General features: G+C 37.0%; 1 protein-coding gene across 2 annotated transcripts; it reads right to left on the bottom strand.

The window, feature by feature from the left end:
• Positions 1-374: 374 nt before the first annotated feature.
• ANLN (anillin, actin binding protein) lies at positions 375-27,467 on the bottom strand. 2 transcript variants are annotated; one of them, XM_031503906.3, is made up of 25 exons: positions 27,333-27,467; positions 23,029-23,182; positions 22,381-22,665; positions 21,615-21,961; positions 20,719-20,938; positions 19,639-19,832; positions 19,395-19,502; positions 18,390-18,510; positions 17,412-17,528; positions 16,664-16,890; positions 15,998-16,149; positions 15,542-15,689; positions 14,727-14,862; positions 14,227-14,409; positions 13,560-13,686; positions 12,682-12,730; positions 12,546-12,602; positions 11,141-11,179; positions 10,772-10,793; positions 9,741-9,853; positions 8,114-8,167; positions 5,242-5,328; positions 3,604-3,711; positions 2,090-2,262; positions 375-1,757 (listed from the first exon to the last, which is right to left on the bottom strand). In XM_031503906.3, exons 1-25 carry the CDS (start codon positions 27,348-27,350, stop codon positions 1,634-1,636), a joined length of 3,363 nt encoding a protein of 1,120 aa, XP_031359766.2. In that variant the 5' UTR covers positions 27,351-27,467; the 3' UTR covers positions 375-1,633. The 2 variants fall into 2 exon arrangements, with proteins under 2 accessions (XP_031359766.2, XP_085429468.1); XM_085573342.1 differs by lacking the exon at positions 8,114-8,167.

Genomic DNA, 27,467 nt, shown 5'->3' with positions numbered 1-27,467 from the left:
CTGTGGACTTATTTCATAATTCAAAAATTAATGGCTTTTAACACTCACTTGGGAGTTTAAGAAGATAGCCTACCACACATCCACTGCTGAAATTTGCTCTTGCACTGTCCATGTTGTGTTATTCTGTTGCCATTTCTCTGTCACAAAAAAAAACACCCGTCTCTCCTCTTGATATTTGATGAGCTGCTGCACATGGACAATCTGGCCTCCCACTACAAAATTCAGCTAGGTATATCCAAGGCTCCACATTATCAAGTGGAATTCTGGGATACATGTACAGAGTAGAATCCTTTCTTAAACACTGTGTGGAGATCAGCTTTTCTCCAGCCTCCAAATGCATATATTGCATAGATGACATTATGAAAAAAGCAGGAAGGGTTTTACTTTTTATTTTAAAGGAATAAAATAAATCTCAATACATAGTTTGGAAATATTTAAAGACATCAGAAAAGAGATTTAAAAGCACATACAAAAGGGGCAGGATGAAAACAGTATAAGGTAACAGAATTTAGTGTTTCAAGTGTGAATAGATAACTGCAATAGCAATCTTAAGTTTTCCACTACTGCATTCCTAGTGAAGTAATGAGCCGGTATTTCAATAAGCTCAGTGAAAAGCTGTGAAAACTGCAAGTTTTAACTGAGAAATGTTGCCATTTTCATGATGGGACTGAAGTACTGCTTTTATATGTATTTGTGGATATGTCTATCAAGGGGAGGAAGACCCATTCTTTCAGCCAAAGGAGTACGAGTTGGTACACAGCAGCTTTGTAAAGTCTAATTATTAAACAAAACAAAAAAGGGTACTTGTACTACCTATTAATCTATTCCTGGTTCTCAAATGGAGAATTCTAGCTTGTAAAAACCACAAGTCCCAGGAAATACTGACATATACAACCATAAACCTAAATTTTTCTGATTATTTTTTATATAGCAGTCCTAACAAAAATATTCAAGACCTTCCATTTCTATCAAAGTGCAATATACTGCATACTTAATTCCCCAAATCTGCAAATCACATAGTGTACATACCATGCACTTATCCACACTAGTTTGTATAAGAAATTGCAAAAGTAGTATGAATATGTTGTGCATGTCTTGTTCTGACCACAAGGACGCTGGACAAGCAGAATTATCTATATTGCATGTTGTAGAATAAAATTGACTTGTTACGTTTATGCCTGATCATTACAAAAGAACCCCAACAAATGTTACAACATTAAACCTTGTGCTTCAGCAGCATTCTTGTTAAGAGTATTTTGAACTATTGTTTCTTTCAAGGAGCTGAGTTATTGAGAAGGGTTGTCTTTCACTAGCTAGTGTCCCCCCCTTCCTGCCCTGAAGTGTGATTTCCTGCAATAATTTAGTTGTTTAAAAAAGAGAATGCACCTAGCTAAAAGACTTCCAAAAACATAGTAATATAAATATTTAGCACATTTAGAAATAGCTAATTGCTTCCTACCATACTCAAAACTAGGAAGTAAGAAGGTTTTAAAATTTTTAAGTGAAATAAAAACACTGCATAATATAGTCCTGTATAATGTTAAATACTCTCTCAAACTTAAAGCATAAGTGACCCAGAGGACTTCCCACATTTTCATTTAAATTCTTCTCTTGTGTAGTTTCCTTCCTGAGTTTAAAGCTTTCCAGCAGGCTTGTAGCAGGCATCAGGCTGCCACATGCGAAGGTCAATGAGGACTTGGTTGAGCTTTTGCATCCAAAGGTTACGCTCTTCTTTAGTATCAGCAGACATCCAGTTCCTAGAAGGCAAGGAAGCCTATGGATTATTCTCCACCTCCAATTACTTATTGTGACAGATGCCAAACTGATCAACCACAAAAGCCCAGAAGCAATAGTAGGGTTAAAAATTAAGTCAAACATTCCACAATCCTGCTACCAAGCCACCTCGCATTTCCACTTCTAGAGAGCAGTTAGGACTAAAGGTGAACAAAACAGTTCAAGTGCCACCCAAAATCTCAGCATTTAAATGACCTTTGCATCATTACGACAAAGCTGTAAAGCTCCTACATTACTACAACTATTACATGAGGTAAAACACCCTCCCACAACCTCCATGATTTTATGCACTAACTTTGTAACACAGAGTGTGTCTCTGCATTGGCTGACAAGGGTCTCTCGGTCATCTTCTCTCTGAGGTCGGACAGTTATTAGTTCAAAAGTGTTGGGACGGGCACAGAACTCCCTGTTAGCAGGTTCAATCTGATGATTAGTGCAGTTAGCCAAGTTTATCCGGCCCAAAGGATGCTGAAAGGGAAATCAATTCATCAGTCAAGAACAGTGCAAGAGTAATTCTGAACAACATATGCTTTGACAACTTCGATGCTATTAAGTGAACACACCTTCCCTCAGTGAGTTTCTCCATACAAAAAGGTGATATATGTGCAGCTGTAAGAAATTTATTTAAAAAAGCATACCAAGATTTAAAGTAACCATGGACTAATCCTGATATTTCTGGATGACATCTTATCTCTTCATGATGGAACAGATATAGCATTTAGTAAGTTTAATATTTTTGTAGATCACCAAAATACAGCTGACTCTCTCTGAATAACAGTGAAATAAGTCTAGAAAATTTTCCAGAACAGAACTTGCAAAACAAACCAAAGCTTCTTGCTTGCAGACAAAAGCAAAATAGGAACCTTCTTCTTGCTTAACTTTTTTTTTTTTTTTTACTAGCTTGTCGTAGAGTAGGCAGAGATTTTTCCCTCTCTCCTGGCAAGGAAAGAAAGTACATTGATATATTTTGGCAATGTCAACTATCAGCATATGGTGTTCCTCTGCTGGCAGGGAAGAAACTAAACTCGGGCATCTGGATTGGCATAGAAGTCCCAAAAGGACCAGAGTTTGCCACAAAGTTTGGGAAAGAAAATGTTCTGCCACTAAACAAGAATGTGTTTAATGGTAAATAACTTCAGTGAATCAGAAAAACCCTCTAGAAAGCAGTCTTTAAAAGAACCTGGAAACATTTTAGTACACTGCAGGAACACACTATAAGGAGACAAGAAGGTTCACCTCAGTGACAGATGAACCTCTGATTTGTCTCATTAGCCCAACAAGAACTTAGTTTTCTGTGAGAACCATTTAAGAAGCACCAGTTCCAGCTACAACGTGGAGCTGCAAGAAGACAAGGACTTCAAATAACAGTCCACAATTACAGCTATGCTTCTGCAATATACAAGGATTGGCCACCCTAATTTTTTGCCATATTAAGTGTTAGTCATCATTTTGTCTAAAACTTAAGGCAACTAAATACAGTCTGCTTATTAAGCTGTACAAGTCCAATCAATTTCAATTAAATAATCAGTGATTTGATGAGCACAATGGAAGGCCTTAAGACTAAACAGGAAATTAAATATGGATCTTCCATCACTTTTCCCCCTTTCCTATTAGATAGGGAAGTCAGTTTGCCATGATTTAGGTCAGCTTTATGAAGACAAGTCCCCTCCATTCCCTAAGGAAGCCTTAGGAACTTGAATCCCATGCTTTACCACTCTAAAGCCTAAACATTACTGTCCTTAAAAATGAACAACTATTTGTATAGGGCACTACAGAACTCTAAACTTAAACTTTACAAAACAGCATTACCTTTCGTTTCTCATCATCTGGGTATGTCCAATAGGAGATACAATTTCCAGACAGCACACACCAGCGCCTATGCCACGCTCCAAATCCACTGACATCTTCAAACATAGTCTTAAAAACAAAAACTTAAATGGGGTAACTTTGACTATTTTTCTACCAGAATGGTTCTGCAACCCCTCATAGGACTAAATGAAAGAGAAGGAAAAAAAACTTATACTGAGAGGCTTCTACTCAGACAGCGTATTTATTTTCCAGATGGCATAGAAAATTAGCTCACACTATCATTCTCACGTTTGCAGCCTTTTGCTAAAATGCACCTATCATTGCTGTTTAGAATTACGAGATTTTTCATGTTGATGGTGCCAAACATTCCCATTATTTTAACGGCAAAGATCAGTTACTTAAAGTATATACAGTATAAATGCTTCACAAAACATGTTCAAAAGCCAATTTATTATTATTAGATTATTAATATATAGATATATAATATCGATTATTTAAGTAATTTTTGACTTACAAATCAGGATGAAAAATCATGCAGCTATTCAAGAGGCCAGACTCAAGAAAGTTAAGTCAGTTCAAAGGAAATTAGAAATTGATTTTTAAATGTTTGTGTTGGCAGTTCTTTTATTGGATGCTGGATTTCATCAGTTTCAAGCCTCATTTCTTTAGAACTGGAATGGAGAGTTTAGTATCAGACTTCTATTCCTGATACCTCTTACATTTACACAGAACTTTTTTCCCAATTAGGTGTGTATTGTAATTCTCGCTCTTCACAATTCAGATTATAATTTTCAATGGTGCAGGGAGTTTACAAACCTTTACTCCGAACAAATCCAGTATGCATGTACATAATTTGTCAGGTTTTACATATTGTATAGTAGAAGTAAATATGGACTTTCTCAAATAGGCACACAGAAACATGGGACAGCAAATACCATAACCATGTGAAATGTTTGTATCTAATGAAATCTGTTCGACTTCAATTAGTAAGGGGACTGTTTGACTTCAATTAAGTAAAGGGAAAGGAGACAGAAAGCAGTGTTTGAAAAGAGTCTAAAGAAATCGTGATTTCTGGAAACGCCAAAATAACAGCAAATGTTAATGTTTCATTTTCATAGCACATTTACTGCCATCTTGTGGACATTTCAACAGTTCCAGCTCCTAGCCCAAGTATCAACTGCATTTTCTAGGTCCAGTTTTACAGAGAATGGCACAAGATTTCTCAAAAAAAAAATACTGTTGTTTCTTTGTCCTTCAGAAAAGCTGTAAACACAGTAGAAAAAGACCCAATATTTTGCATATTTTGTTTTTATTAGACACACACAAAGAGTCCTGTAAAATTTTCTGCCATTGAATTAAAATCTCGTCTAACATCATAGATTTTAGCAAGAGAAGGTTAACTGAAGTTCAAAATAACAACAGATAATCAGGTGTTTAGAAGAGAGATACACAAACTCTTAGACACGTTTAGAAGAGAAACTAAAAACCATTTGTGGTCTGGTTCAGAGATTAAAAAAAAAAAACAACCACAAGCCAGTTTTAAGCTTCAAACACAGGTGTGACAAAAAAATTACTATATTTAATAGGACCTGTAATTTCCAAGGCAGGAGTTCGAAGTGAATACAGTAAATACCTTACCAAGAACCCTTTCTCCTCCACCAAAGAGTCCACTTGGCATTTCAACTTCAGATATATATGACCTTCCAAAGGAGACAGAAAGGGAACCTGCAAAATGTAAAACAATGATTTAATTTTGACACCTCTCAACTAAGTCTTACTAGTTCAAGCAAGCCACCTGCACCAAGATGTTAGCATCATCTTGTTCTTAGGACCTTCAGCCAGAAAGAAGCACACAGACTCAAGCAAGATAGTAATAATCACTTTTGGTTTCAAGTTCATTTAGAAGCTTTCCAAGAATTATTTATTAGTTCGCTCATCAGGAGCTATATATATATATAAACATGCACTCTAGCTATGAAAACAGGCACTTCAAGCATGGTTAGAAACAACAGAAGGCACCAGTCCACACCTTTCAAGCTTCTGCCTAAGTTTGACACCAAGTTGTTTGGAAAATACCAAAGTGAGCTTAAACAGGAATGGCACTTGGATACCATAAGCATTTTTGGCAGATACTGATATAGTAGTGCCTACTCATAAATCTTTGTATAAAAGAAAACCTAGAAAGGGGAAAATTAATGAAAAGGGCTCTCAACTGACACTAAGGTGTTAAAGACATGCATTAAGTAATTTCTAACTGAAAAGGTTCTCAGTCCTATTTTTGCCACTGGAAAAAAAAATCATAGCTTCATTACTGTACCAGAGGTCAGTTAAACAGTCATTTGATAGTCAAGATTTTTGAGGAAGAGCATGCAACAAAGGTCTGCCTTTGAGCATTTCCCAATCCCTCCACACATAATGCCTCATGACCTTCACTAGTCCCGTGAAATCATATCCCTTCTTTTTTTTGCCCCCTCACAAGGAAATTGAGGCAAACTGGTAATTCAACAAGTAAATGATGACCTGCACAGCATTCTACAGGCCGTATTTTATTGCTAATCTGAAGTAATACTGCTAAGAACCTTGAAAAGAAATTAACAAATCAGAAAAACTCATCTGTTGTATTACTAGAAACAAAAACAGGAAGGTCAATGCTGCCACTCAAATACAAATAAAGAACTGTTTGCCAGGGAATAGGCACAGGCATGTATACACAGTAACAAAAAGCTTTAAGAACTATGGAATCAACACCATTCAAATGGAACTAAATTTTGCTAGTAGTTAAGATGAACAGGAGTAACCCTCAGTAGTTAAAAGTGTTCATCTGTGGGCATTAGTGAGTCCTTCAGACCACAAAAGTAGGTGTTGTGGTTAGAAATTGATCACCTTTGAATTGCAGACATCCTGCAGCTTCCTCCCACATGTAAGACACACAGGCACAAGCAGGTGATCAGATCATTTTCGTGTCATATCTACTCAACTAACACAGCGTGCATGGCTTGTTCCTGTACTCAACAGGAACAGTATAGCACAGAAAAATTCTAAGTATTACGTAGGAGTCTCTATGACCACTTGAGAAGCAAAAAATAGTGAGACATGTAACAAAAATTAAAAATCCAGGACTAATGCAACTTATCCACAAAGACAACTATAACCCTACATGCTACACCAAGGAATAATGGAATATAACCCTAATAAAGCACAGTAAAACCCATTTCTGAATGAGGCCCTCAAGAATATTTGGCCATTCCCCACTTCATCTTTATGGGTATTGCATCTCGTTTAAGATTTATGCTGGAAGAGAAGAATCCAGTTTATGAAGTTTACCCGTGAGGAACTGTGTGACAGACAAAGCAAAGAGGTTGTGTAACAAACACAACACAGTTTTGCAAGCCTACAACACCATTACTAATTACTAAAGCAGGTCTCAAAACACCCTCTTGTACCCATAATGAGAAAATATTGAGTTCTAGTTAACAATATATCTCTTTCAAAGCATTAAAGGATATGGAAAGAAAGTGGTTTGACAAATACCCAGCTAGATGGAAAGAAAACCAAAGCCCATGACTAGGCTATCTTGCATTCTGGTGTGGTCACTCAGGTATCTGCCACAGGAACACAGCTTTCTGTCATACAAGATTATCTGTAACAAGTCTTAAGAACTCCAGCATTTGAAAAACTGGTTTCTTAGAAGACTTTTGATTTAAAATAGGAGATGATAGGTACTAAAATTATCACTTGCTTAATTTTGAGAGAAAACATGAAAATTCATCTAAAACACTTTCTTCTGTAGGACTCAAGTAAACTATTAACTAGATAAAACTATTTTCATAGGTTAAAGACAAATTGTTTCTGTTAAGAATATCAATTCACATAATTTCTAAAGAAAAAAACATATACATCAAGTAAAATATCTTAAATGCACATTTGTATACAAATAAGGACCTCATTTATTTGACTTTATTTTCAAAATTTTTTGCTAAAAAAAAAAAAGTCTTGTCAGAACAAGGTTAGAATAAGAAGGAAGATAATTTAGGTCCTGAAATATTTTAATTTTCTTCAGCAGCATTTAGGCTGCCAGACATTTTTCTCTGGTTCTCTTATCAGCACAGCAGCTGATTCTATGTTCCATGTAGTTCATCAAGAAGCTGCCTCAAATTTCCTGACTAGAACTCTTTAGGAAACACATCATTTGCTCTGAAGCAAGAAACACCTTCCTCTAATGATCTAGGAAGACAAGAAAAATATGCTAGTTAAGAAAATACCCTAGGCAACCTAAATAACTGAGTTCTAACAGCATGCTTATTATTGTGAAAGATGAGGGGTAGAATTCTGCACGTCTTAAAGGCCTCTAACATCTTGTGTTTAGTTAGCAAATCTTTGTAAGAAAATCTGAGGTTTTCTCAGAAGAATTAAAAAAAAAAAGCTGGAAAAAAGGCCAGACAGAAATAAGCAACATGCACTAGAAAGCATTTTCCTATTTTAGAGTTAGAAACTAAAGGATCATAGCAACCTTGTCCTGGAACATATAGCCCAACAGTTCTTTTTCCTCCCCTTCAAAATTTATCTAGGGAAAAAAGAAACATGCTCAATGCAATTAGTGTAAAGTTATGGTCTAGAAATAAAAAGGACACAATTATACATGAGTATATTTTGGTCCTTTATACCCTGCACTTTAACAGTACATAGGTAAAAAAGAGGAATGACACTCCAAAAATCCACTGTGGCATCAGTTTGTTCCATATTAGAAATACATGAAGCAAGCAGGTGTTTGGTACAGCCATAGGCCAAGTCAAAACTGAAGTTTTACTGAGGTAGTAATTTAACAAAACAACCCAAACAAATAATGAGTAAGAATTCCCCTTTTTCCAGATAACTGTAAGACTGCATCTGCAAAAAATTAACCAAGTGATAGTTTCCCCAGAATTCTCTTTGAACATTGTGCTTTTGCTGTATTTCACTAGTCCAGTCCAGTGACCTGTCATACACTGCAAACCAATGAAATCCAAATCTAAACTGCTGAATATAATGCAAAAGCTGATTCCATTAACTCCAAGAACAAGAGGTTTCCAAAAAGGAAGCTACACATAAAGATTTCTACATATAGTTCTGGTTAAGAGGAACATGTATGCTGACGAACCTAAGCTGCTACTTCTGAAACTCACATAGTCAGAAACAGTGCAATTTAACCATTGTTTTGCCAGCTTTTTCAGTAAAGGAATCTGCTTCTATCTACAAAAAGTAAAACATGAGTTGCGATTATTGAGATATTTTGTTTTAAGGCTTATACAAACATAACTAGTTTTTGTTTTCTCATCTCTCATCAGAAGCTGCAATTTCAATAATATTATCATCACCATAAGACTTGATTGGCCAAAAAAACAAAATTATTCTTCTACTACTGTTTGGGTAGCTAAAGCTGTGATTTAGTACTACCATAAACTGTAGTAACATTTGAATTAATTTAAACTAGCTTAAGATAGCTGCTGGCATAAACAACTACTAAAATAGGTTTTAGGTATTAGATATTACAAGGTTAGAGATTACAATGAATGTAAGAATGTATTTTTTAAACTTCTCATAGCAAAAGCCAATAAACATTCTGTTTAGACAAGGAGTTAATGGCATAAAACTCAGTAAGAACTCTCCAAAAAAACTTAAGATAATTTGCTTCCACAAATTTAATTGGGATATGAAAAAAAAAATTCACACTCCTAAATATATTCAAATGCCATTTTCTAAGACAATTAAGTACAGCAAAATTCAAATACTTCCTTATCATTAAAACACACTTAATGCCTTCTTTAGTGATAACTGCAAGACTAGAGCAACAATATGAAGACCACATATAGAAGTGTCAACTGCATACATAAATTTTTTTGTCAGTGAAAGCAAATCCGTAATCAAATTCCTTCCTCATCTTTGCACAACTATATCTTATACTGAGCTACAGAAATGAAAGAGCACCAAAATTACGCAGAAAAATTTTAATGTATATATAAATGACCTATCTATAAACCATTATATATGTTTAATTTCTATGATGGTACTTCCACCTGAAAAGTAAACCCAGACTCCCAGACTCTTATTTTTCTAGTAGCATGTAATTACCCTTGGATTAGCAATAATAATTTCCTTACCTTGTCCAGGGCAAATTTGGTATTTCCCACAGAAGACAGCGATAACTTGTGGGATCCAACAAGGATGAAATTCGTACTGCGTATGGCATTTGGGCCACCTGGACTGGCCATGACTGTGGAGAAAAGTTAAAGTGAAGTCATACCAAAACACAAAACTAGGATGCTGCAAGACTTAAAAACAAAGTACTTTATTTGCACTACTGTATGCATGCCCTGCTCAGTACTCCAGGAGAAGTACTCTTTGCAGTGCAGCCCAGCCACACATTCAGAGAGAATCTCGATACACACCATTCCTCTTCAGCACATCTTTTCTTTCACAAACAAGCACACACACCCTGCAGTAGGAACGTGACTTTTCTCTTAAACCTCTTCTCAAGCGACACGCTGCAATCTTCCAGACCTTGTACACCTTTCCTTTGCACTTATATCATGAGAAACACACACTGTAGCTCAGGAATCTTACTAGTTGCAGCAGCTTGATACACATTCCAGATTTAGTTCTTGAGCTTCTTATTGCTGCAATTTCTGCCAAAGCTAGCTCAAGTATTTCATACTTTAGTCAGATAAGTGTATAATGTTTTTAGATACTTAGAAAAACATTTAGAGGTGCTGTTTTTCCCTGTCAAGAGTCAGAAATATATAAAAAAAGTTTATATATGTTTATGCATAAGTATATAAAAAAACCACTACACAAACAATATTTCAGTATCTGTTCATATTTTCAAATTATTTGACAGCAGACTCTAGTTCTCTACTTTAAAAATCTTTAAATTAATTTGAATTCATATTGTCAGGGAAAAAAATGTAAACCATGGGTATCTGATAGCAGATTTTAGTTCTGATTTTGTAAAGATATCTTCCGTTGAACGTAATGGTAACATAATAAGCACAGGGCCAGTTTCTGGGCTGGAAAATTTAGTGTTTAATACTCACAAATTGTCATCTGCTACAAGTATTATTTACTGATATAGCGGTTTTGAGGGCAAGTGTAGATTATTCATCCTGGCATAAGATGCTTAGACATTGCTTACCTGGAGTAAGAAGGTTGCTTTTCTAGAAAGAGAGAGAAATAAAAACTTAGTGAAAAAGTACTTCTGACAGTTCCTACTGAAGACAAAGCCAAGCTAAAAAGAAATTAGATTTGAAGTACTTTTAAAAACCCAATGAAATAGGAAAAAAATTTGAAAAGTCCAAATAAATGCATATTTTCAGCATTACATATGTAACAGAGCTGTTTCTTGAGCTGATGACTGAAAAATTTGGCAGAAAACTGGACAATTTATAGAGCCCTACGTAAGGAACAGAAAGAACCTGCTATGGGCACAGTCTTAACCTGTCAGAACGTGCCCTTTGGAAGGAATCACAGTCAGATCTTGTTACCATATGACATTCATACTTACCGAGGTAATGGATGTTAATAATCTCTTTGGAGTAATAACCTACAAAAAATGACAAGATAAATGCATTTGCTACTGAATTTGTCCACCACATTTGTATGAAAACTAGACAGTAAAACTACTTATCTCAAATTTTGAATTGGTACTCGTTACTATGAGTAAGTCTTGGGTTTTTACCTGGATGTAATATATCTCAGTGGAAGAAATGCTACATAGCAAAGAAATTACTGCAGAAAAGTTAAAGCAGAAAACCAATCTTAGTAGGCCTTTTTACCTTTGTATTAGGATTTCAAAGTTATATTTGTTTAACTAAAGGTAAGAGTTAAAAATAAATGTAAAGATATGTTCAATATACTGTTGTTATACATAATTAGTTTCAAATTAAAATCTCAATGTTAAACACAAATTGGAGTTATGTACTCTTATTGAGGTTGAAAGACAAGTCTAAGCAGCTTGTTAAAAAGCAGATATAGGATGCCATTGGCAAATCTATAACCTTATATCAGCAACTTACCTACAGTATCATGAAATCATTCAGTTTAAGTAAAAATTCCTTTAAACTACAGCACAGGAGAGAAGTAAACCCTGGGACTTGAAACTTGTATTATAGAATAGGTAGAAGCTTTTACTGTGCGAAATCAAAGAATAAAGAAATTTCCTATTTCTGCTTGCAGACACAGACTTAAGTACTCATTCTAACTGTTCTGAAAGACATTCAAGTTTCTTGTTTTTGACAAGTGACAGATATCGTGTTAAGGAGGAAATCAGTCCTGAAGCCATTAATTCACTGTGTGCTCTATTAGAATGAAAATAAAAATACACCCCCACCCCCACCCCCTCAAAAGCAACCCAAAATAAACAAACCACCACAAAAAGAAACCACCCCCAAACCACCTCTAGAAAGCTGGTTTAGGGTTACATATTTTATATATCTTTAAAAAAGCACAAGCACTTGATATGTGCACCCTTATTAAAACAATGTTTGCTTTAAAAAGTAGGCATCTAGTGCTTATCCTTAATATTGGGGAGAAAGATTTGTCTTAAAGGTTTTATTGATCAACTAAAAACTAACTCCAGGATAGAGCATATTGACTGGCATAGTTTAACTGAAGTGGAGAAAAAGGGCAATAAATCACTATCAGATGCCCCACACCTAATAAATAAAGGTCTGCAAAGCATAGCATTTTGCAGAACTAGTAAGACTTCTTCCCCACCAATATATTTCAGACTTAACCAAGTGCTGCAGGTCCAAACTACTAATTGCTGTAGGTCTCCATAATCCATCTGTCATGGCAGATGTTCTGAGAAGGGAGTAAAAGCAAGCAACAGATTGTCTAAGACTATCAGTCAGTTTTTCTAGGGCACCTTCTGTTGAAACATTACATAGTGATTTTCAGGTTTCATTTACCTTAGATTTATTTGTCTTTTTCCTTTTATCAGTGCTTGCAGCTTCTTTTCTCTGCACCTGTAAGGCAAGAAGGTATTGAGAAAGTACAGCACATCATTCTCCCTTACACCTCCTCATCACAGGAACTGATACATACCCAACTGTAAACTTCTATATTTATTTCAAAGTCATTTGACACATCATGCCTAAAACGGAAGAAGAAAAAACAAGCTAAAAAAACTGAAGCAAAATAGCTTTTGTTTTGGTTTTTGGCAGGGTTGTTTTTTTTTTTTTTGGGGGGTGGGGGTGGGGGGAGTGTTTGTTTTTGTTAGTTTTGTTGGGTTTTAAGCTACTCTTTACTTCTTCTCTTCTTTTGTTCCTTATAGCTGTCCAAGGAGCAAGAAGATTTTAGTGTATTACTATTTCAAAATACTTTCTGGAACTCAGAAAAGGGAAGAGGAGGGGACAACAAGGAGCAGATAATGTGCATCTACCATTTCTCAGATTGCACCCTCCCCTGCCACAGATTGGGTTTTCTGAGTATATAGTTTTAAGTGAAAATACCAGTACAACTGAACTTAAATAAACTCTGGTTTTGATTTTGAAGACTTACTAGCAAGCAGCCATTTGAACTCACAATGCCTTTTTAGCTGACACGTGAGAGCTGAAGTTATAGTTGTAATAACACCATTTTTCCAGATACCAAAACCAAATAGCTATATAAAATGCTAGTTGCTGCAAAATAGAAAAACACATCTCAGGCACACCAATCCATCTGTCATTGCAGGTGTTCCAGGAAGGAACAAAAGGCAGAAAATGAGAGAGATAAAATACTGATGGATGGTTGAATAAGTCTAGGTTGCTCTTTTGAGAGAAGTGCCTTCCAGCTATTTTTTAAAGAAGGAAATAGGATATCACAAAATCTCGCCATACTTTGTTGCAGAATATGATATTCTTATAACTAAGACTTTAAATGTTTTTATGCATGCTCCACCATCAGAGTTAAAACTGGTTCAAGAGTTTCTTTAGACTTACATAGTAAATGTCGTAGTAAAAGTAAGAGCATCTCCATTCAGGGAACTGGCAGTACTTGCTAATGGAGTTGCAACCATGTTTTCTGCTCCAGATCTCAATATTATTACATAGTAGTAATTTCCTGCTTCTGTAAGTACACATCAGATGGTTTGGTTAGCCAGAGGACTCCAAGCATCTAAAAAAAGCCCCAAGTACTGCACTGCTATTAACCACATCCGTTTCACCCTACTTAAAACACTTAGTTCACATTTGAGACTTGCTTATAAACTTAAAACAATTTTATTTTCTTTATGCTGTGTCTACTAGTAAAATTGTCTCCACAGGATTCACAGCAAATGCTTTATTGCCTGGGGCATCTCAGGCCAGACCTACACTAACCAGGGTGTGAAAGGGGAAAGGAACTTTCAGTCAGATCAGCAGATAATCTTAGTTCTTTATAATCTTTAGGTCTGCCAGCTTAACCACACATCAGCTTTCACTGAAACATTGACAAATTAGTCAGAAGCAGATGAACTGAATGCAATAGCTAAATTTTCATTACCCCTAGATCTCTGAGAACATCAAAGCAGAAGACAAAAAAAACAAAACTCAAGGAGAATGAACCAGAAATACGTGTTGGGAGAATGAGGACAGAGGAGAAAAGAAATAAAGCTTTTGCTAGTTTTACCTGGCTTTTGAGCTGTACCACATACAAAGTCTGCTTTTAGAGGTAGACGCATTTCTGAAATGGAAACAGATCCCCTGGAGGGAGCAAATTCAGCGGATGTAGAAGCAGCTTTATTTCTTTTATTATGTGGTCCCTCACTCTTCAGTTTATTCAATTCTTCCAATAAAGCAGTTCTCTTCTCAGCTGCACAAAGAAATTAATTACAGTTCTACAGAACAAAAAGTACTGATTTTTTTTTTTCTGCTATAAGTATGTAAAATGCAACTTAAATATTAATCATTTTACAGTGTAATAGGAATATAAGGGTCAAGAAAGATACTAGAAATGTCATCTTGCCTATAAAATGAGCTGAGACAGAACAGATACTATCCTGTTCTTTTTTCCAGGTGAAGAACTATTAATAAATGGACACAGTGTAACACAATAAATCATGAGGAAGAAATTATGAACCTTGTCAAAATGTTCATTACAAAGAATTGAACTTGAGTACAAAAACCTACTTGCAAAGAGAAGAAGTCTCTCTGCTTCTGCTTCTTCTTGTGACCCTTTTCCATGTTCCTCATCAAAACAGCAGTTCAGAGCTTGACTGGCTTGATAAATCACTGTCTGTTGCATGTTGATCTCATTGTTCAGTTCCTAGAGTAAATCAATAGTAAAAATAATTACCAAGAAGAGAGATCTAGTGTTGCGTTCAAACAAGGAAGTGTCTCTCGATGAGCATGTTTGTGGGGCTAGGCTACAAAATAAAATCAGATCCCTTAGATAGCAAACTACAAAAGCCTTGCAGTTTACTCTTACTTTGGCAAAAGAACATTGCAACACAACTTGTTTTTGATCTCAGAGGTATAGTGGGGAGTGAAAGACTCCAATGTTTTATGTTGCAGATCCCATATAGTCTTCCTGCCACCAGGGGAAGCAGCATTAACCAGTAATTCAGCAATATAGATTAACAAAGCAGTAGTAAAGATCAGACTATTGCTTAGTTTCGTAGGTAGTTACAAATTCTGCCTAACTCAAAGGCAGTGCTAAGACACAGATTCTCTGTCTCCTTCCCAAAACAATGGCTTGTTCTCGCCAAACTTGATCTATAACATGATCCTTTTAAGAGAAGCATTAGCTGTTCAAATTATGCATCATCAATTCTTACCATTAGATATTCATGCAAAATCTAAATAACCTGACCACCTAATTTTACAGTTCTAAGTACTAAGAACATACAGATTAAACAGTATCTTAATGTCCTGGACATTCATAGGGGCAATTAAATTTGGAAACAGTAGATTAGAAAAAGGATTTTAAGAAGGATATTAGGTACCTGCATTTTCTTTTTGATGTTGATTTGATCAGATGGGCCATTTCTTCTCATTTCTAGTCTGGAAGCCACATCTTCTTTGCGAACAATTATTTGCTTTATTGAAGGACGATCGGTTTCCTTAAATCTTTGGGATCTGTACGCATCGACACTTGTAAAAAAGGAAACCCCACAAAATGTTTCACAGATGTGCCAAGCTCTTTTTAATACATACATAGGCATGTATCATACATTGAAGCCTTCCAACTTGCCTAAATGACTTTAAAGAAAGCATTCTATCACCTGCTATTATGTTTAAGCAACATAAAAAAACTACACAATCTATGATAAAGGCTGAGATCTTGCAAAACAAAGCTTAATTTGTAGTTTGAGTAGTACGCATCATTAGAAGAGTGAAAAAAGCCAGTGTTTTAACTTGAACACTTACAGAATCAGGGGTGGGGGGGTTGTGTTTATTACCTGTAAGGAAGATTGCGATCTTCCGACATAGAGCCAATACTATCTCCAGATTCTGCCCTGGGAACTCTGGTCCTTTGGAACTTCTCAGACTTCAGACTGACATCACTGATACTGCTACCTTCCCCAGCTGACTTAGAAGGAGAACCAAAGGCCTGAGGAAAATAAAATATTACAGCTATCTGTTAACATAATAATAATAATCTGTTTTCTCTTTCCTTTACTTGTTTTACAGTAATTTGTTTAATACTATTTAACAGATGATATTTTACAAATATGGACATAGAGCAAGTTTATTTATTTAAAGACACTAACAGATTATTGAACTCAATGAGATGCCACCTCTAGCTCCCAAATCAGTAGTTACATAACCACTTCTCTTCAGATTTTTCATCAGAAGTCACTCCACTGAATGCATGTATACCTCTTCAAGTCCAGTACTAGCAACAAGCTTGATTTCACAGACCACTTGTTTCGCAGAGCATTCAATATGCTACACTATTTTTAGAGAAAAATAATTGGCTTCATTATGCTTTAATTAGCAAAATACCATTTGTAACTTCTTTATTTGCCCAGATATCCTAATACTACAAAACATCACAGCTCCCAAACCAATTGGACATCTCTGTATAATGAAAAAGCCCTTCCCCATCCTCCCTGAATTCTCACCTCTGAACCAACAGACTCCACTAGAGGGGTTAACAGAGACATTGATGAAATATTCAGTGACTCTTCCTGCTCATCCTCATCACTTTCACCTTCCAAGCTCATGCTCATTTCTTTCTTCAGCTTTTCTATGTCAGGACCATCCTCTTGAAGAATTTCAAAAATCTCATTTATCACTTTTGAGCTATTCATCTCGTTATCCACACGCATTTTGCCTTCATATACTTCATCTGAAGGGCGACATTTTAAAATATATTAGTAACATCAAGGCTCTCGCTAAACAAACAGAAGCAAACTTGCTTTGCTTTTCAAGCAAGCTGGGTTAAAAAACACTTCTTGGAGTCAGGCACATAGAACCTAAAAGTACACTTCTATGCAGTTTTTGCATATACTGCATAATCAAAGCAGAAAGGGAATGAAAAGATGAACATTTTAGACAAATTTCAAACTTTTAGTTCAAATACATCTGAAATTTAACTGCAAGTCAAACAGTAAGGCAGTCGTTTCTGTCCTTTTCCAATGAGCTTTTAATATCAGCTTTTTAATATTCCTTGAAGACTTGAATGTCAAGAGAGAAGGCTTATGTATGAAAATAGAAGTTTCCTAATTTGTTTTATAGAAATCTCATTACAAAACACATGGAGTTCAGCAAATGGATGGTGAATTCATTGTTCAGACTGGAAGGCTATTAACACTGAGACAAGGGGCCATAGAGAGCTGAGTCATTAATATAAGTCTACTCAATACAAACCTTTTGGTTTCTCATGAAGTTGTTCAAGTTTTGAGACAGACATTGCATTTACAGGGCTCTTTGACTCGGCAGTCTTCAGAGGACTGGGATTATCAGTCTCTTCACATTTAGAAGTATCTAAGGGTTTTATAAAGAAAAGAAGTATTATATCTAGCCTTTATTTTAGTTAATGAATTTTAGAAGTCTTACTAACAAAAAGACCACTAGATTAAATATTCCAGTTAGCAACATGTCAAAAAAACCCTTAAAATACCCTCTTACAACCTGTACATCTAGACTTTCTATCTTATCAGAAAACTGGCACCACAAGAAACAATGCTGAAACCGTAGCAGAGTGCAGACACTCGGGAGCAAAAAGGGAAAATTTTAAAAAGACAAACAAAAAAATTCACTACACAAACCACTGCACACAAACCCAATTTTTCTAGAAAGACATTTGATAGATCTTTCAAGTGAACAGTCTACCAAGAGCATTAACTAAACTCACAATTTTTCCACAGAGAGCTAAAGATTCTTCCACTCAGTAAACAGAAAAACACCAGAAAAGATGCCAGGAGCACCTCACAATTCTTTTCAGGTGTCCTACCATAAGAATTAATATCACAAAGGGATACTGAGTTATACTACTGGAGTTCCCTCCCAGAAGCTTCTTGTGGAAATTTGGTTACTCAGATACAGGATAGACTAAATATATAACTGACTATTCTCATTTGCTTCCCTGTACTTGACCTCCATTAAAAGTTTGAAACATAGGTATTCTCATTGAAAAACAAAAAGACAGTCTTGCCTTGCCATCCTTCCAAGTGGTATAGAAATGCAGAGTACTACTATCATACAAGAAGATTTAGGTAAGATAACCAGTAACCAAAGGAGAGGTCCAGTTCCACACTGTGTTACTGGCCTCGTTCTCTGCTCATGAATATCAAGTGCAGTGCTCCTGTCCAGCATTAGTCACAGGCAAACTGTGACAGTCCTCACCCGAAGACTCCAAGCTAGGAGACTTTGCTGGCCTGTCACCTGCTGATGTGTCTTCTGATGATCCAAGAGCAGAGGCATCTGAACTAGGAGGATGTTCTGGACTAGCCTGAGATTGGCTTTCCTGGAAAGAATAAAAACAGAATGCGTTCAGGAGGTAATGTTAAAAGCAACTAAAAAACTAGCAGAAAAAAATACATTTTAGTATCTGCTGGAAAAAGAGGTTGCCTATCCAGTATCGTATTTATTTACCCAAGATATTTAACTGAAGTAGTAAATATTAAATGTTTGCATGAGGAGCTCTTTTGCTTTTGCAGTTAGAGAACATAAAACCCCCCACACTTATCATCAAAAAGTAAATAAATCAGTTGGCTCAAAGCAGCATCACTTGTCTTAGTTGATTCTACAAGACATAAATTGAAGAGAGCCTGACAGAGGAATGGTTGAACAACAAGGGACATGATACTGTAAAATTAATCCAAATAGGGAGGGCTACGTGACTGCTGCAAAGTTCGCATGGCCCTGAAGAGTAGATGGTGTGCAGAAAGCAGGATATTGAAACTGCTTGGTATGTAGAAGTAGATAGAGAAGAACAAAGGGGTACTAAGCTGTTCTAACTGCAAGGCCAGCTGGACAGGCATGTATCGATCATAAAGATACTTTTAAGATAATAGTACAAGTCACATAGCAACCAATCATGAGCTTGGCTTTTGCAATATGTATGAGCTAATTAACGAACATATATAAACTGTGTCATCTGTTACAATAAACTGAGACTTGATGATCATGATATCATGAGTCTTGTCTCCCGCGGCATTCCCTCTAACAACTAATAAACTAATAATTTGTTAATAATCATACAAATCACTAGACAAGTGGTCTTGCATAGCCCAAGCACTCCCAAAGGATAGGTTTTTATCCCTTATATGCATTTCCACATCTAACTCTGTATTCAGAATGTAAAGCAGTTCAAAGCATCATATTTTGATTGATGAGGTAACACGTTACCATTTTAGCTTCTGGAAGCTTCCTCTTTGAAGTGTCACTTTTCTCCGCACTCCACAGATTGCCCCTATCAAATCTGCCACGAAGGCATGCAAGTTCTCGTTCACGTTCCTAAACAGATGAAGGGAAATGGGAGAAAAGCTGACAGCCTTAAGATGTCACAACACTTCGTATTCCTCAGGAAGAGGAAGAACAGTAATAACCTCCCCCAGGTTTATAAGCTAGCTATGAATGTAACAAGTCATACCTGTTTAAGCTGAAGCGCTAAACTGGCAGTAGAGGAATTTTCATTTTGTTTGAGAAGCCTCTCCTGGATTGTCCTTGTATTTGGGGTAACAATGGGTGTTCTGCACCCTGGAGTATTCGTAGCAGGGCTGCGTGTACTACGCTCTTGACAGCGCTCCCCAAAACGTTCCAGGAAGGGCTTAATTCCAGATCCCCCTACAAGAACAATTGTTTTTGCTTTGAAAGAAACTCTCAAAATTAAAGAAATCACTGCAATTTTGTATCCTGATGAAGGTTCCCATTGAAGCAATTAAGCTGTCTACTTTACAGCCCTTACTTTGTACAAACTGAACCTGAAATGTAAATCATTACAGTGATGTTAATAAAAGAGTAAATCAAAGCAAGTAGATGTCTCTCTCACACTACAGTCCATATGTAATACACCAGTTATTTAAATTGGTTTGCCTTTTCCAAATTTCCTCTACAGCCAGCCCCACTTAGATCTTTCACAGAAATAAGTATTCTAGTACATGAGGAGGATATGTTGTTTGGCACCCACCCTAGTTGATTAAGCTTATCTTTTACTGTCAGCATATCTAAAACTTGCTTTTCTAACCATCATTTTTAAGAGTTCAAGCTGTTAGTCCAGGTTTCTAACACAACAAGCAGTTGAATATAAAACTGAGGATGTTCACTTGTTTTGACATTAATGCTATCACTGAAAATAAAGAGTAAAGTTAGAGCATCTATGTGGCAACAAGCTTTGATTTTTTCTAAATATGCAGGCTCTTAACATTATATCAAATGGATACATATAGTACCAGACAATCTGAAATAAATTTTGAATAATCCAACATGTTAGGCTGCTTTTGCTCTTAAGAAGCATTAAAACCATGTCCTAGAAAACATCCCCTGCAAAATACAGAAGCTGTATAACTTAAAATAATGATCACAGAACTCAACAGCATTTTATTCCAGTTACAGCTAGAAATAGGTATTATATGGTATGGTACCTTAAATTCTTAACTAGTAGATTGTTTTCAACACAGCACACATAGGCCTAATTTGAATGAATATTTACTGAAGCTAAAAAACAACCTACCTGGTGTTGTGGGTTTACCCTTAGGTTCAAGTTGCACATGTGTTCCTTTGACTGGCTCTGCTTTGGACTGAACTGGTTGAGGTAAAGCTGACTTTGCTGTTTGTGTACACTCTTCAGTTTTCCGAGGACTGCAGGGATTCTCTGTTGGCTGTTGTACTTCAGATTTTTTAGAGCAGGGAGTAGTGACTCTTGATGATTGCGTTAAAAGATTATTTGGATCCTTAACAAGGGAAAAGGAAAAAAAATATGAGACTTATGTTCTTATTCTCTCAAGAGGAAAAAGAATGAAAGCACTCTTCATAGCATACTATCACCTAATACATCTGTTCCTTCAAAAAAAGAAAAAGCCAAGAGCAAGTGTTTAGTACTTTTTCCTTTTTATCTAGTATTTCAAATTGTTTCAGCGTTCCAGATGCTCTTGCCACTATTTCAAATATTATCTCACACTTCCCTAAACAAGAATGTATATGGCAGATACTGTCATTGCAGAAATTGCATAATTTGATCAATAAGTGTCTGGTACTACTTATTTCATCATTCTGATTGAATCTTCCTACAGCAATAACATTCACAATTTCAGTCAATCAACTACATGAAGTTACAGAGTGAAGCCCAGTATCTCTGTAACAAGCCACCCTTCTGATGGTCAAGGGCAGCAATCAAGTACATTGACATCAACAAAACACATAAGTACTCTCATCTTTAAGTTGCAGTAAAAGGAATTCTAAGCTGTTTCAGATCTGTTGTAGGATTGCAATAAATCAAAAGCTGTAAATAGACTAAGAGTGTTCACACCAAATCCTTAAATTCAGATTAAACAGTTATGTGCTAACATTTTTCCACCCCAAAACAACACTCAAATCAATTTTTAATCAGCAACTATATCAGACACTCACCGCTCTCTTTGAGTTTGCTGGTTTATTAATAGAAGCCTCAACAAGCCTTTGAGAACAGGATGCAGCTTCCTGCTTTACACTGCTACTATTGATTCTAGCAGATGCTCCACTTGTAGTGGACAATTTGGATAAACAAGTAGTGCCAGGCTGTTCTTGTGCATTGTTTTGCTTTGCAGATGGATGACTTAGGTCATCTTCCCAGGAACCAATTGTAGCAGCAAGGTTAGCTAAACGGCCTCTTCTCCCAATAGGCGTTTCGCTTGCCAGGGCATTGGATGTCTGCTTAGGTGGAGAAACAGACAGATCTTTTGACTGGAGAGGAGACAGAGGAACACATTCAGAGGGATCTGGAAAAAAAGAAAACACATTTATTTTGCTAATAAATTATATTGAGATACAGTTGTATCTTTTACATTATACTGTGTATTGAGTTTATCAACAATTAGACGTTCCTGCCATCAATAGAATCAAACTACTAGCCCTGGAAGCATTGAGACTAAAGAAATTAAACATTTTTAACCAAGCAATTTACTAATTTTAGGTCAGTGTTGTGAAGAGCAAGGCATGAGAGTAATAGAGAAAAAAGTTTAAAATTAAATTGTATTTTAAATTAAATATTAAATATTTTAGGCCTGCCCTAGTATTGTCTTAGAATTCTTTAACAAAACATTAATCTTCCCAGACACAACATTATCTTCTTCTAGCCAACATAATCATCAATGCAAACACTGAGAGACACCAATGGTGCTTAGCAAGTGAAACATACCCTCACTATCCCAGCAGCGCCGCTGTTCTGCCAACTTCTGCATTCGTGTTTTGACTGAAAGGGCCCCAGGAGTTTCTGACTTGGTGTTTGGTTTTACTTTCTCAAGAGGCTGAGCCAACAAAGCTCTGTTAGAAGCATTTTCGTGTGATTCTGAAGTCATCTGAGGAGAATCATGGCTCGTGGAACTTGAAGGAACTGGCTGTGCATTCTCTGAACTAGAAGCTTGAGTCTCTATATCATTAGGGCATAGTCTTTTTGATGGTGATGGCTTTGTATCTGGTTTTACTGGATAGGTCAGAGTATTCAAACAAATTAGTACTCAAACAATCTAAAATATTTTCCGACAACGTAAAATTGTAGTACAAATAAAGCTATGATTTATGAATACCCTGATATGCTTCCCAAAAAAATGCCCTTCCCAAATCTACCAAGCAAAAGGCACTCTGACATTATACAATTATTTCTAAAGAGCTTACAAATGATTTGGCACATTTGCTCTCAGGTCTAGCTAAACAGGAGCTAGTTCTAGTGGCCAAGTAACTGCATCCATCACTGTTTAGTTTAAGAGAAATGCTCGGTGTTTTCACTTTCCCTTTGGAAAAAAAGGACTGGTATCAAAACAATCTTTATTAACATGCCACTAAATACCTTCATCACTGGGAAGAGGTGCCTGGTTACCAGTTTCTGCCAAAGGCTCTCTGGCCCTCTTGGTCTGCATTGTGGGTCTCGCCCCCATCTTCGGCCGCTCTGCCATTTTCCTCTGCAGGTTCTCTCGCCTGGCACGGGTTCTTTCAAGGAGTTTCTGAGTGGTCAATAAGTCATGTGTTACCAGACATTGCAGTGAGTTAACTGGTAACAGCTCAGAGTAAAGGATGATGGAATTCTGTTTAGCATAGATAGCCAGTAGGTTCCAAATTTCCATCATTAAATCAGCTATTGTCTCCAACTAGCTTGGTGCTGAAAGAAAATCAGGCTAAAGAGACACGAGCAATGGCAAAATTAAAGAAGAGGGCCTCCTACAGACACCAAAATTATCAGAAATATTTGAAAGTAAATTTTTTTTATTATCCTGAATCATCACGTGACAGTCTTGATCTGTCAAGTCTTGATAGCAGTGTTTTCTTACACATGGCTAAAGCATCTAGTGAAGTGACCTGACTGGCACTAGCCCTCTAACAAAATAAACAACATTAAAGCGATTGTCAAGAGGTCATAAAAAAGTTAAACAAATAAAAGCGTGGCTGTCAATATTAAAAAAAAAAAATTGCTATTGCACCTTCTAAATTAAAAGGTGAATTTCTTGGCCTCAAGCTTAAATTTTAAGAATAGAATGATATTATGCATAGCTGTATTATGGTAAATAGCCTGTTTATTAACATATCTCTATAGAGAAAAATATACAAAGAGATACCAATTAAGCTATATAACATTCTTTTTCATTTCCTACCCACTGGAAATTTGAATACCCTGATTATATTCCATATAAAATTGCTGGTTTAGTAAATGTTCTGCACTAGTACAAAGTGATTCTTTACAGTACTCAGGTTTAAAATAGGTTGTGGTTTGTTGGTTTTAAATATAGCGTTTGTAAGTCATTATCACTCAGTTTGATCACATCTAAAGGATACTTAATGACTCTTTTGATATAGGCTTTAAGGTTGAGACAAGAAATTGTGCAATTGAACTAATGACCTTAAAAGGGAAGCATATAAACTGCACTTGTTTGGTGGTACATAAATTATTGTGAGAACTGTGCCAGCCATTATCTGTCCTGCTGCACAGCAATTAAATACACATTTCGCATTTTTAACTGTCTAAGGCTGAAGTCTTAAACAATGTTCTATTGTAGGGCAACACAGGACAAACAGAATGTTAATCTCAACAGTTTTGTTTTTTTTTGTGAAAACAAATCTCAGTTTTGCTAACTTTCACAGAAGAGAAAGAATTTGGAAAAAAAAAATCCCAAAACCAAAATGCATGAAATGGCATGAATGCCTTCGATGCATGTTCCACAACAGTTGTGTCCAGAAGTCAACTTTCCTTATTCCCAAAATGTAAAGAGAGAGCTGCAAAGTGAATGTAGTACCCACATTAAAAAAAATCGTAAAAGCAATTTAAATTAACAGCTTCTTGCAAAAAGTTGAATGTTTTACAACACTATTCCTACAGTTCTATTCAAATAAAGGCACATTCCTTTCTGTTTTGTTAGTTGAGCAAAATAGAGTTTCAGTTGTTACATATGAGATGTCATTTCCCAAGAATGCACGCCTCTGTTGTTCAGCTCCAGCTCCTATTGGCTTCTTGCATCTCAAATTTTCCATTCAACTGCCATAAGTGCAACGGTGCTATTACACACGATGAGTAAGCCACACTCCACAACTTGAGGCTTACTTTCCAAGTTCATCAACAGGGTATTTTCTACAAGTACATTCTACAACTGTTCTGAAGACAGAGCTTCAGAGTATCACAGAAGTTTAAAATTCTAGGATATATTGAGTTAGAAGGGTTCCACTAGGAATCCAGCTCCTGACCCTGCACAGAACAGCCCCAAGAATCCTATGACGTGTGTGAGACCATCACCTATTTTATTACATCAAGGATTCTGAGGACTACAGTCAAAGTGGATTACTGTGTTACAAAAGCACTTGCTAAAAATCAGAAAAAATCCTTCCCACCTCAAATGTTAATGGGCAGTTTTTCAAAAGTATGTTTTAAAGTACACATTAGAGAAGATACCTAAGCCCATATATAAACATATATGATTATGCCCTTAAACAAGAATTTGTTCTAACTGCTGCTTTACTAGCAGAATAAAGCAAAGGGATCAACGGAAGGAACAGTTAACTTCAAACCTCACATTTGCAAATCTTCCCCAAACAACTGCATCACTTATTTCTCTTTGCTCATCCTCCATGCTAGGAAACCATCCTTGCCTCTATGAATGGTAAAAACTACTTCAAAGTACAAAATAACCTAGACTATTTCTAACATCCCATAGTAACACAAACCCTTTTGTGCAAGAAAGCTGTTATAAAATCAGCTATGAACAGTCACAAATAGTATGTTCGTTGTGATCCTGAGAAAGTACCCACTGTATCATCTCCCCAGTGCAATCTGTATTAATAATTTGGTTGAGATTCAGAAGGTTATAACTTTTTTTTTGCAAGATTAACCAAAAGAAACATTATTTCAGAACTGTTTTGAAAGCATTCCACTGAATCTTACACCAAGATTTATTTGAGCTTAAATTCATTGAGACACAGACAAAAGTTGCCACTGCAAAGTGGCCAGCAGACACTGAATTAACAGTATGCTTTGTCCAATTAAGGCTCAAATTATTACATTTTACATAATCAACACTTACAGTGCTTCACCAGGTCCCTGCAAGTAACAGAGTATGGTAATGTGTAGACAAAGATTATTTGAAAGCAGTTAACCTAAAGAGGGTTATCGTAAATTAAAAAAAAAATAGCAATACAAACCACAGAACATAAATACTTTAAGATATGTGGTAAAATTTCTTTTCACAGAAATTTGGGAAAAGTTACTAAACTTCAATACTAGGACACTAATAATGGTCAGAACTTCACACAACAGTGGACTGTCCTCCACAGCAGAAATATTCTTGAGAAGGTGACTTTTTATACCCTCTGCAATACTGGCTAACACTTCAGTGAAGTTTACTCTGGGGAGTGGCCTCACAGTTGGTCATTTTCAAAGCATTTCAAAGTCAGCTATGTACAAGAAGGGCGTGTATAGGTTGGAATATCTCCCAGCATGCAAAACCATTTTAAACTTGATTCAGTAGTCCATACTTGAAGTTTATTTAAGACAAGCTGGATCATGTCACTCATTACCAATTAAGGAAGGAGGTTTTAGATGTTTACACTTCGCAAGACTTTACATGGGGATAGGATAGGACTGCCTTGGCATAACACATTTAGTAAATCTGTTCAGATCAACACCTTATATTCATTATTTTTAAAATCAGGTCTGTGCAGTCACCTGTTCTGGGCACTCAAATGATCTAAAGAATGTCAGTTTGATAAACAGACTGTTTACAAGGGGAGGGGAGAGTATTTAATCACTGTAGCTGATTTGAATTTTTTTTTCAATTAGTTCAAATTTTATTTATGCAGGCTGTGGACTGAAGGCCCTTTTAACTATGACATTTCTTAAAGCAGTCACAGGACAGCTTTAAAACTACACCTCTAACAAGAGCTAGAGTACAGCATAGCATCTTTAAGAAACTTTCAACATTTATACAGCTTCAAGGAAGTCAAGTCTTCATTTTATTACAGTTTTGCAGAAGCAAAACTTAAGCACACAGCTAATTCACTCTAACAACTAATAGACCTTATTAAAAAAAAAAAAAAGAGAGAGAGGAACTGGGCCTGCCAAAGAAAGTGACTAATCGCAGGTGGAAATCGTGCCTAATAGGATGCATTTTTTATTCAGATGGTCTCCTCTTTGGACAGACTTATGATTCGACCTCTAGGTACGGCAGGCACAGAGTGTCAACAGCGCTCCCATCTGCTGCCGGGGTCCCTTCCGTCCCTGCTGGAAATCTTATCTGCCAGACGCGGATGAAAAGCAAACTCCCGCTTGGGAAAGGGCCTCTCCTCCGCAAACCCTTGCGGCAACAACCCGCGCTCCGTCCTCTCCCGGCAGGGTGTGACACAGCCCGGGCGGTCCCAGGAGCGGAGGCACCCGCAGGAGCAAGGCTCCCGGGGCGGGCAGCGAGGGTCACCCCGCTGCAAGCCCGCAAACCCCGCCGCCAGCGGGGACGAGGACGGCTGACAGGGCGCAGCCGGGGGCAGCTGCCCCGTCCCGAGACGGCGGCGCAGGGAGCAGCCCCTTCCCTGCGCTGGGCCCCCGGCACTGACAGCCCGCCGGCTCCCCGACTGCGCCCCCTCCCCAGCCGAGGACCCGGGGCCGGGCGGAGCGCTCACCTCGGTGAACGGGTCCATGGCCGCGCCGGTGTCCGCGCGGGTCCGCTGGCCGCGGCCGCACCTCCGCCCCAACCGCTGCCGGGATTTGAATTTCAGCGCCCGCCGCGCGCAGGCACCACGGGAACAGGGGGCGGC

The sequence above is a fragment of the Lonchura striata genome, chromosome 2, assembly GCF_050655825.1.
Source record: "Lonchura striata isolate lonStrDom1 chromosome 2, ASM5065582v1, whole genome shotgun sequence".
NCBI lineage: Eukaryota > Metazoa > Chordata > Aves > Passeriformes > Estrildidae > Lonchura > Lonchura striata.
The sequence above is the reverse complement of the archived record's forward strand: the minus strand, read 5'-3'. Positions and strand labels throughout refer to the sequence as shown.

Coding starts and splice junctions, on each gene's coding strand:
- ANLN (XM_031503906.3), bottom strand. Junction 16,150..16,663: donor TGGAGTCTGTTGGTTCAGAG/GTGAGAATTCAG, acceptor TATTTTCCTCAG/GCCTTTGGTTCTCCTTCTAA. Junction 8,168..9,740: donor CCAAATTTGCCCTGGACAAG/GTAAGGAAATTA, acceptor TTTTTTCCCTAG/ATAAATTTTGAAGGGGAGGA.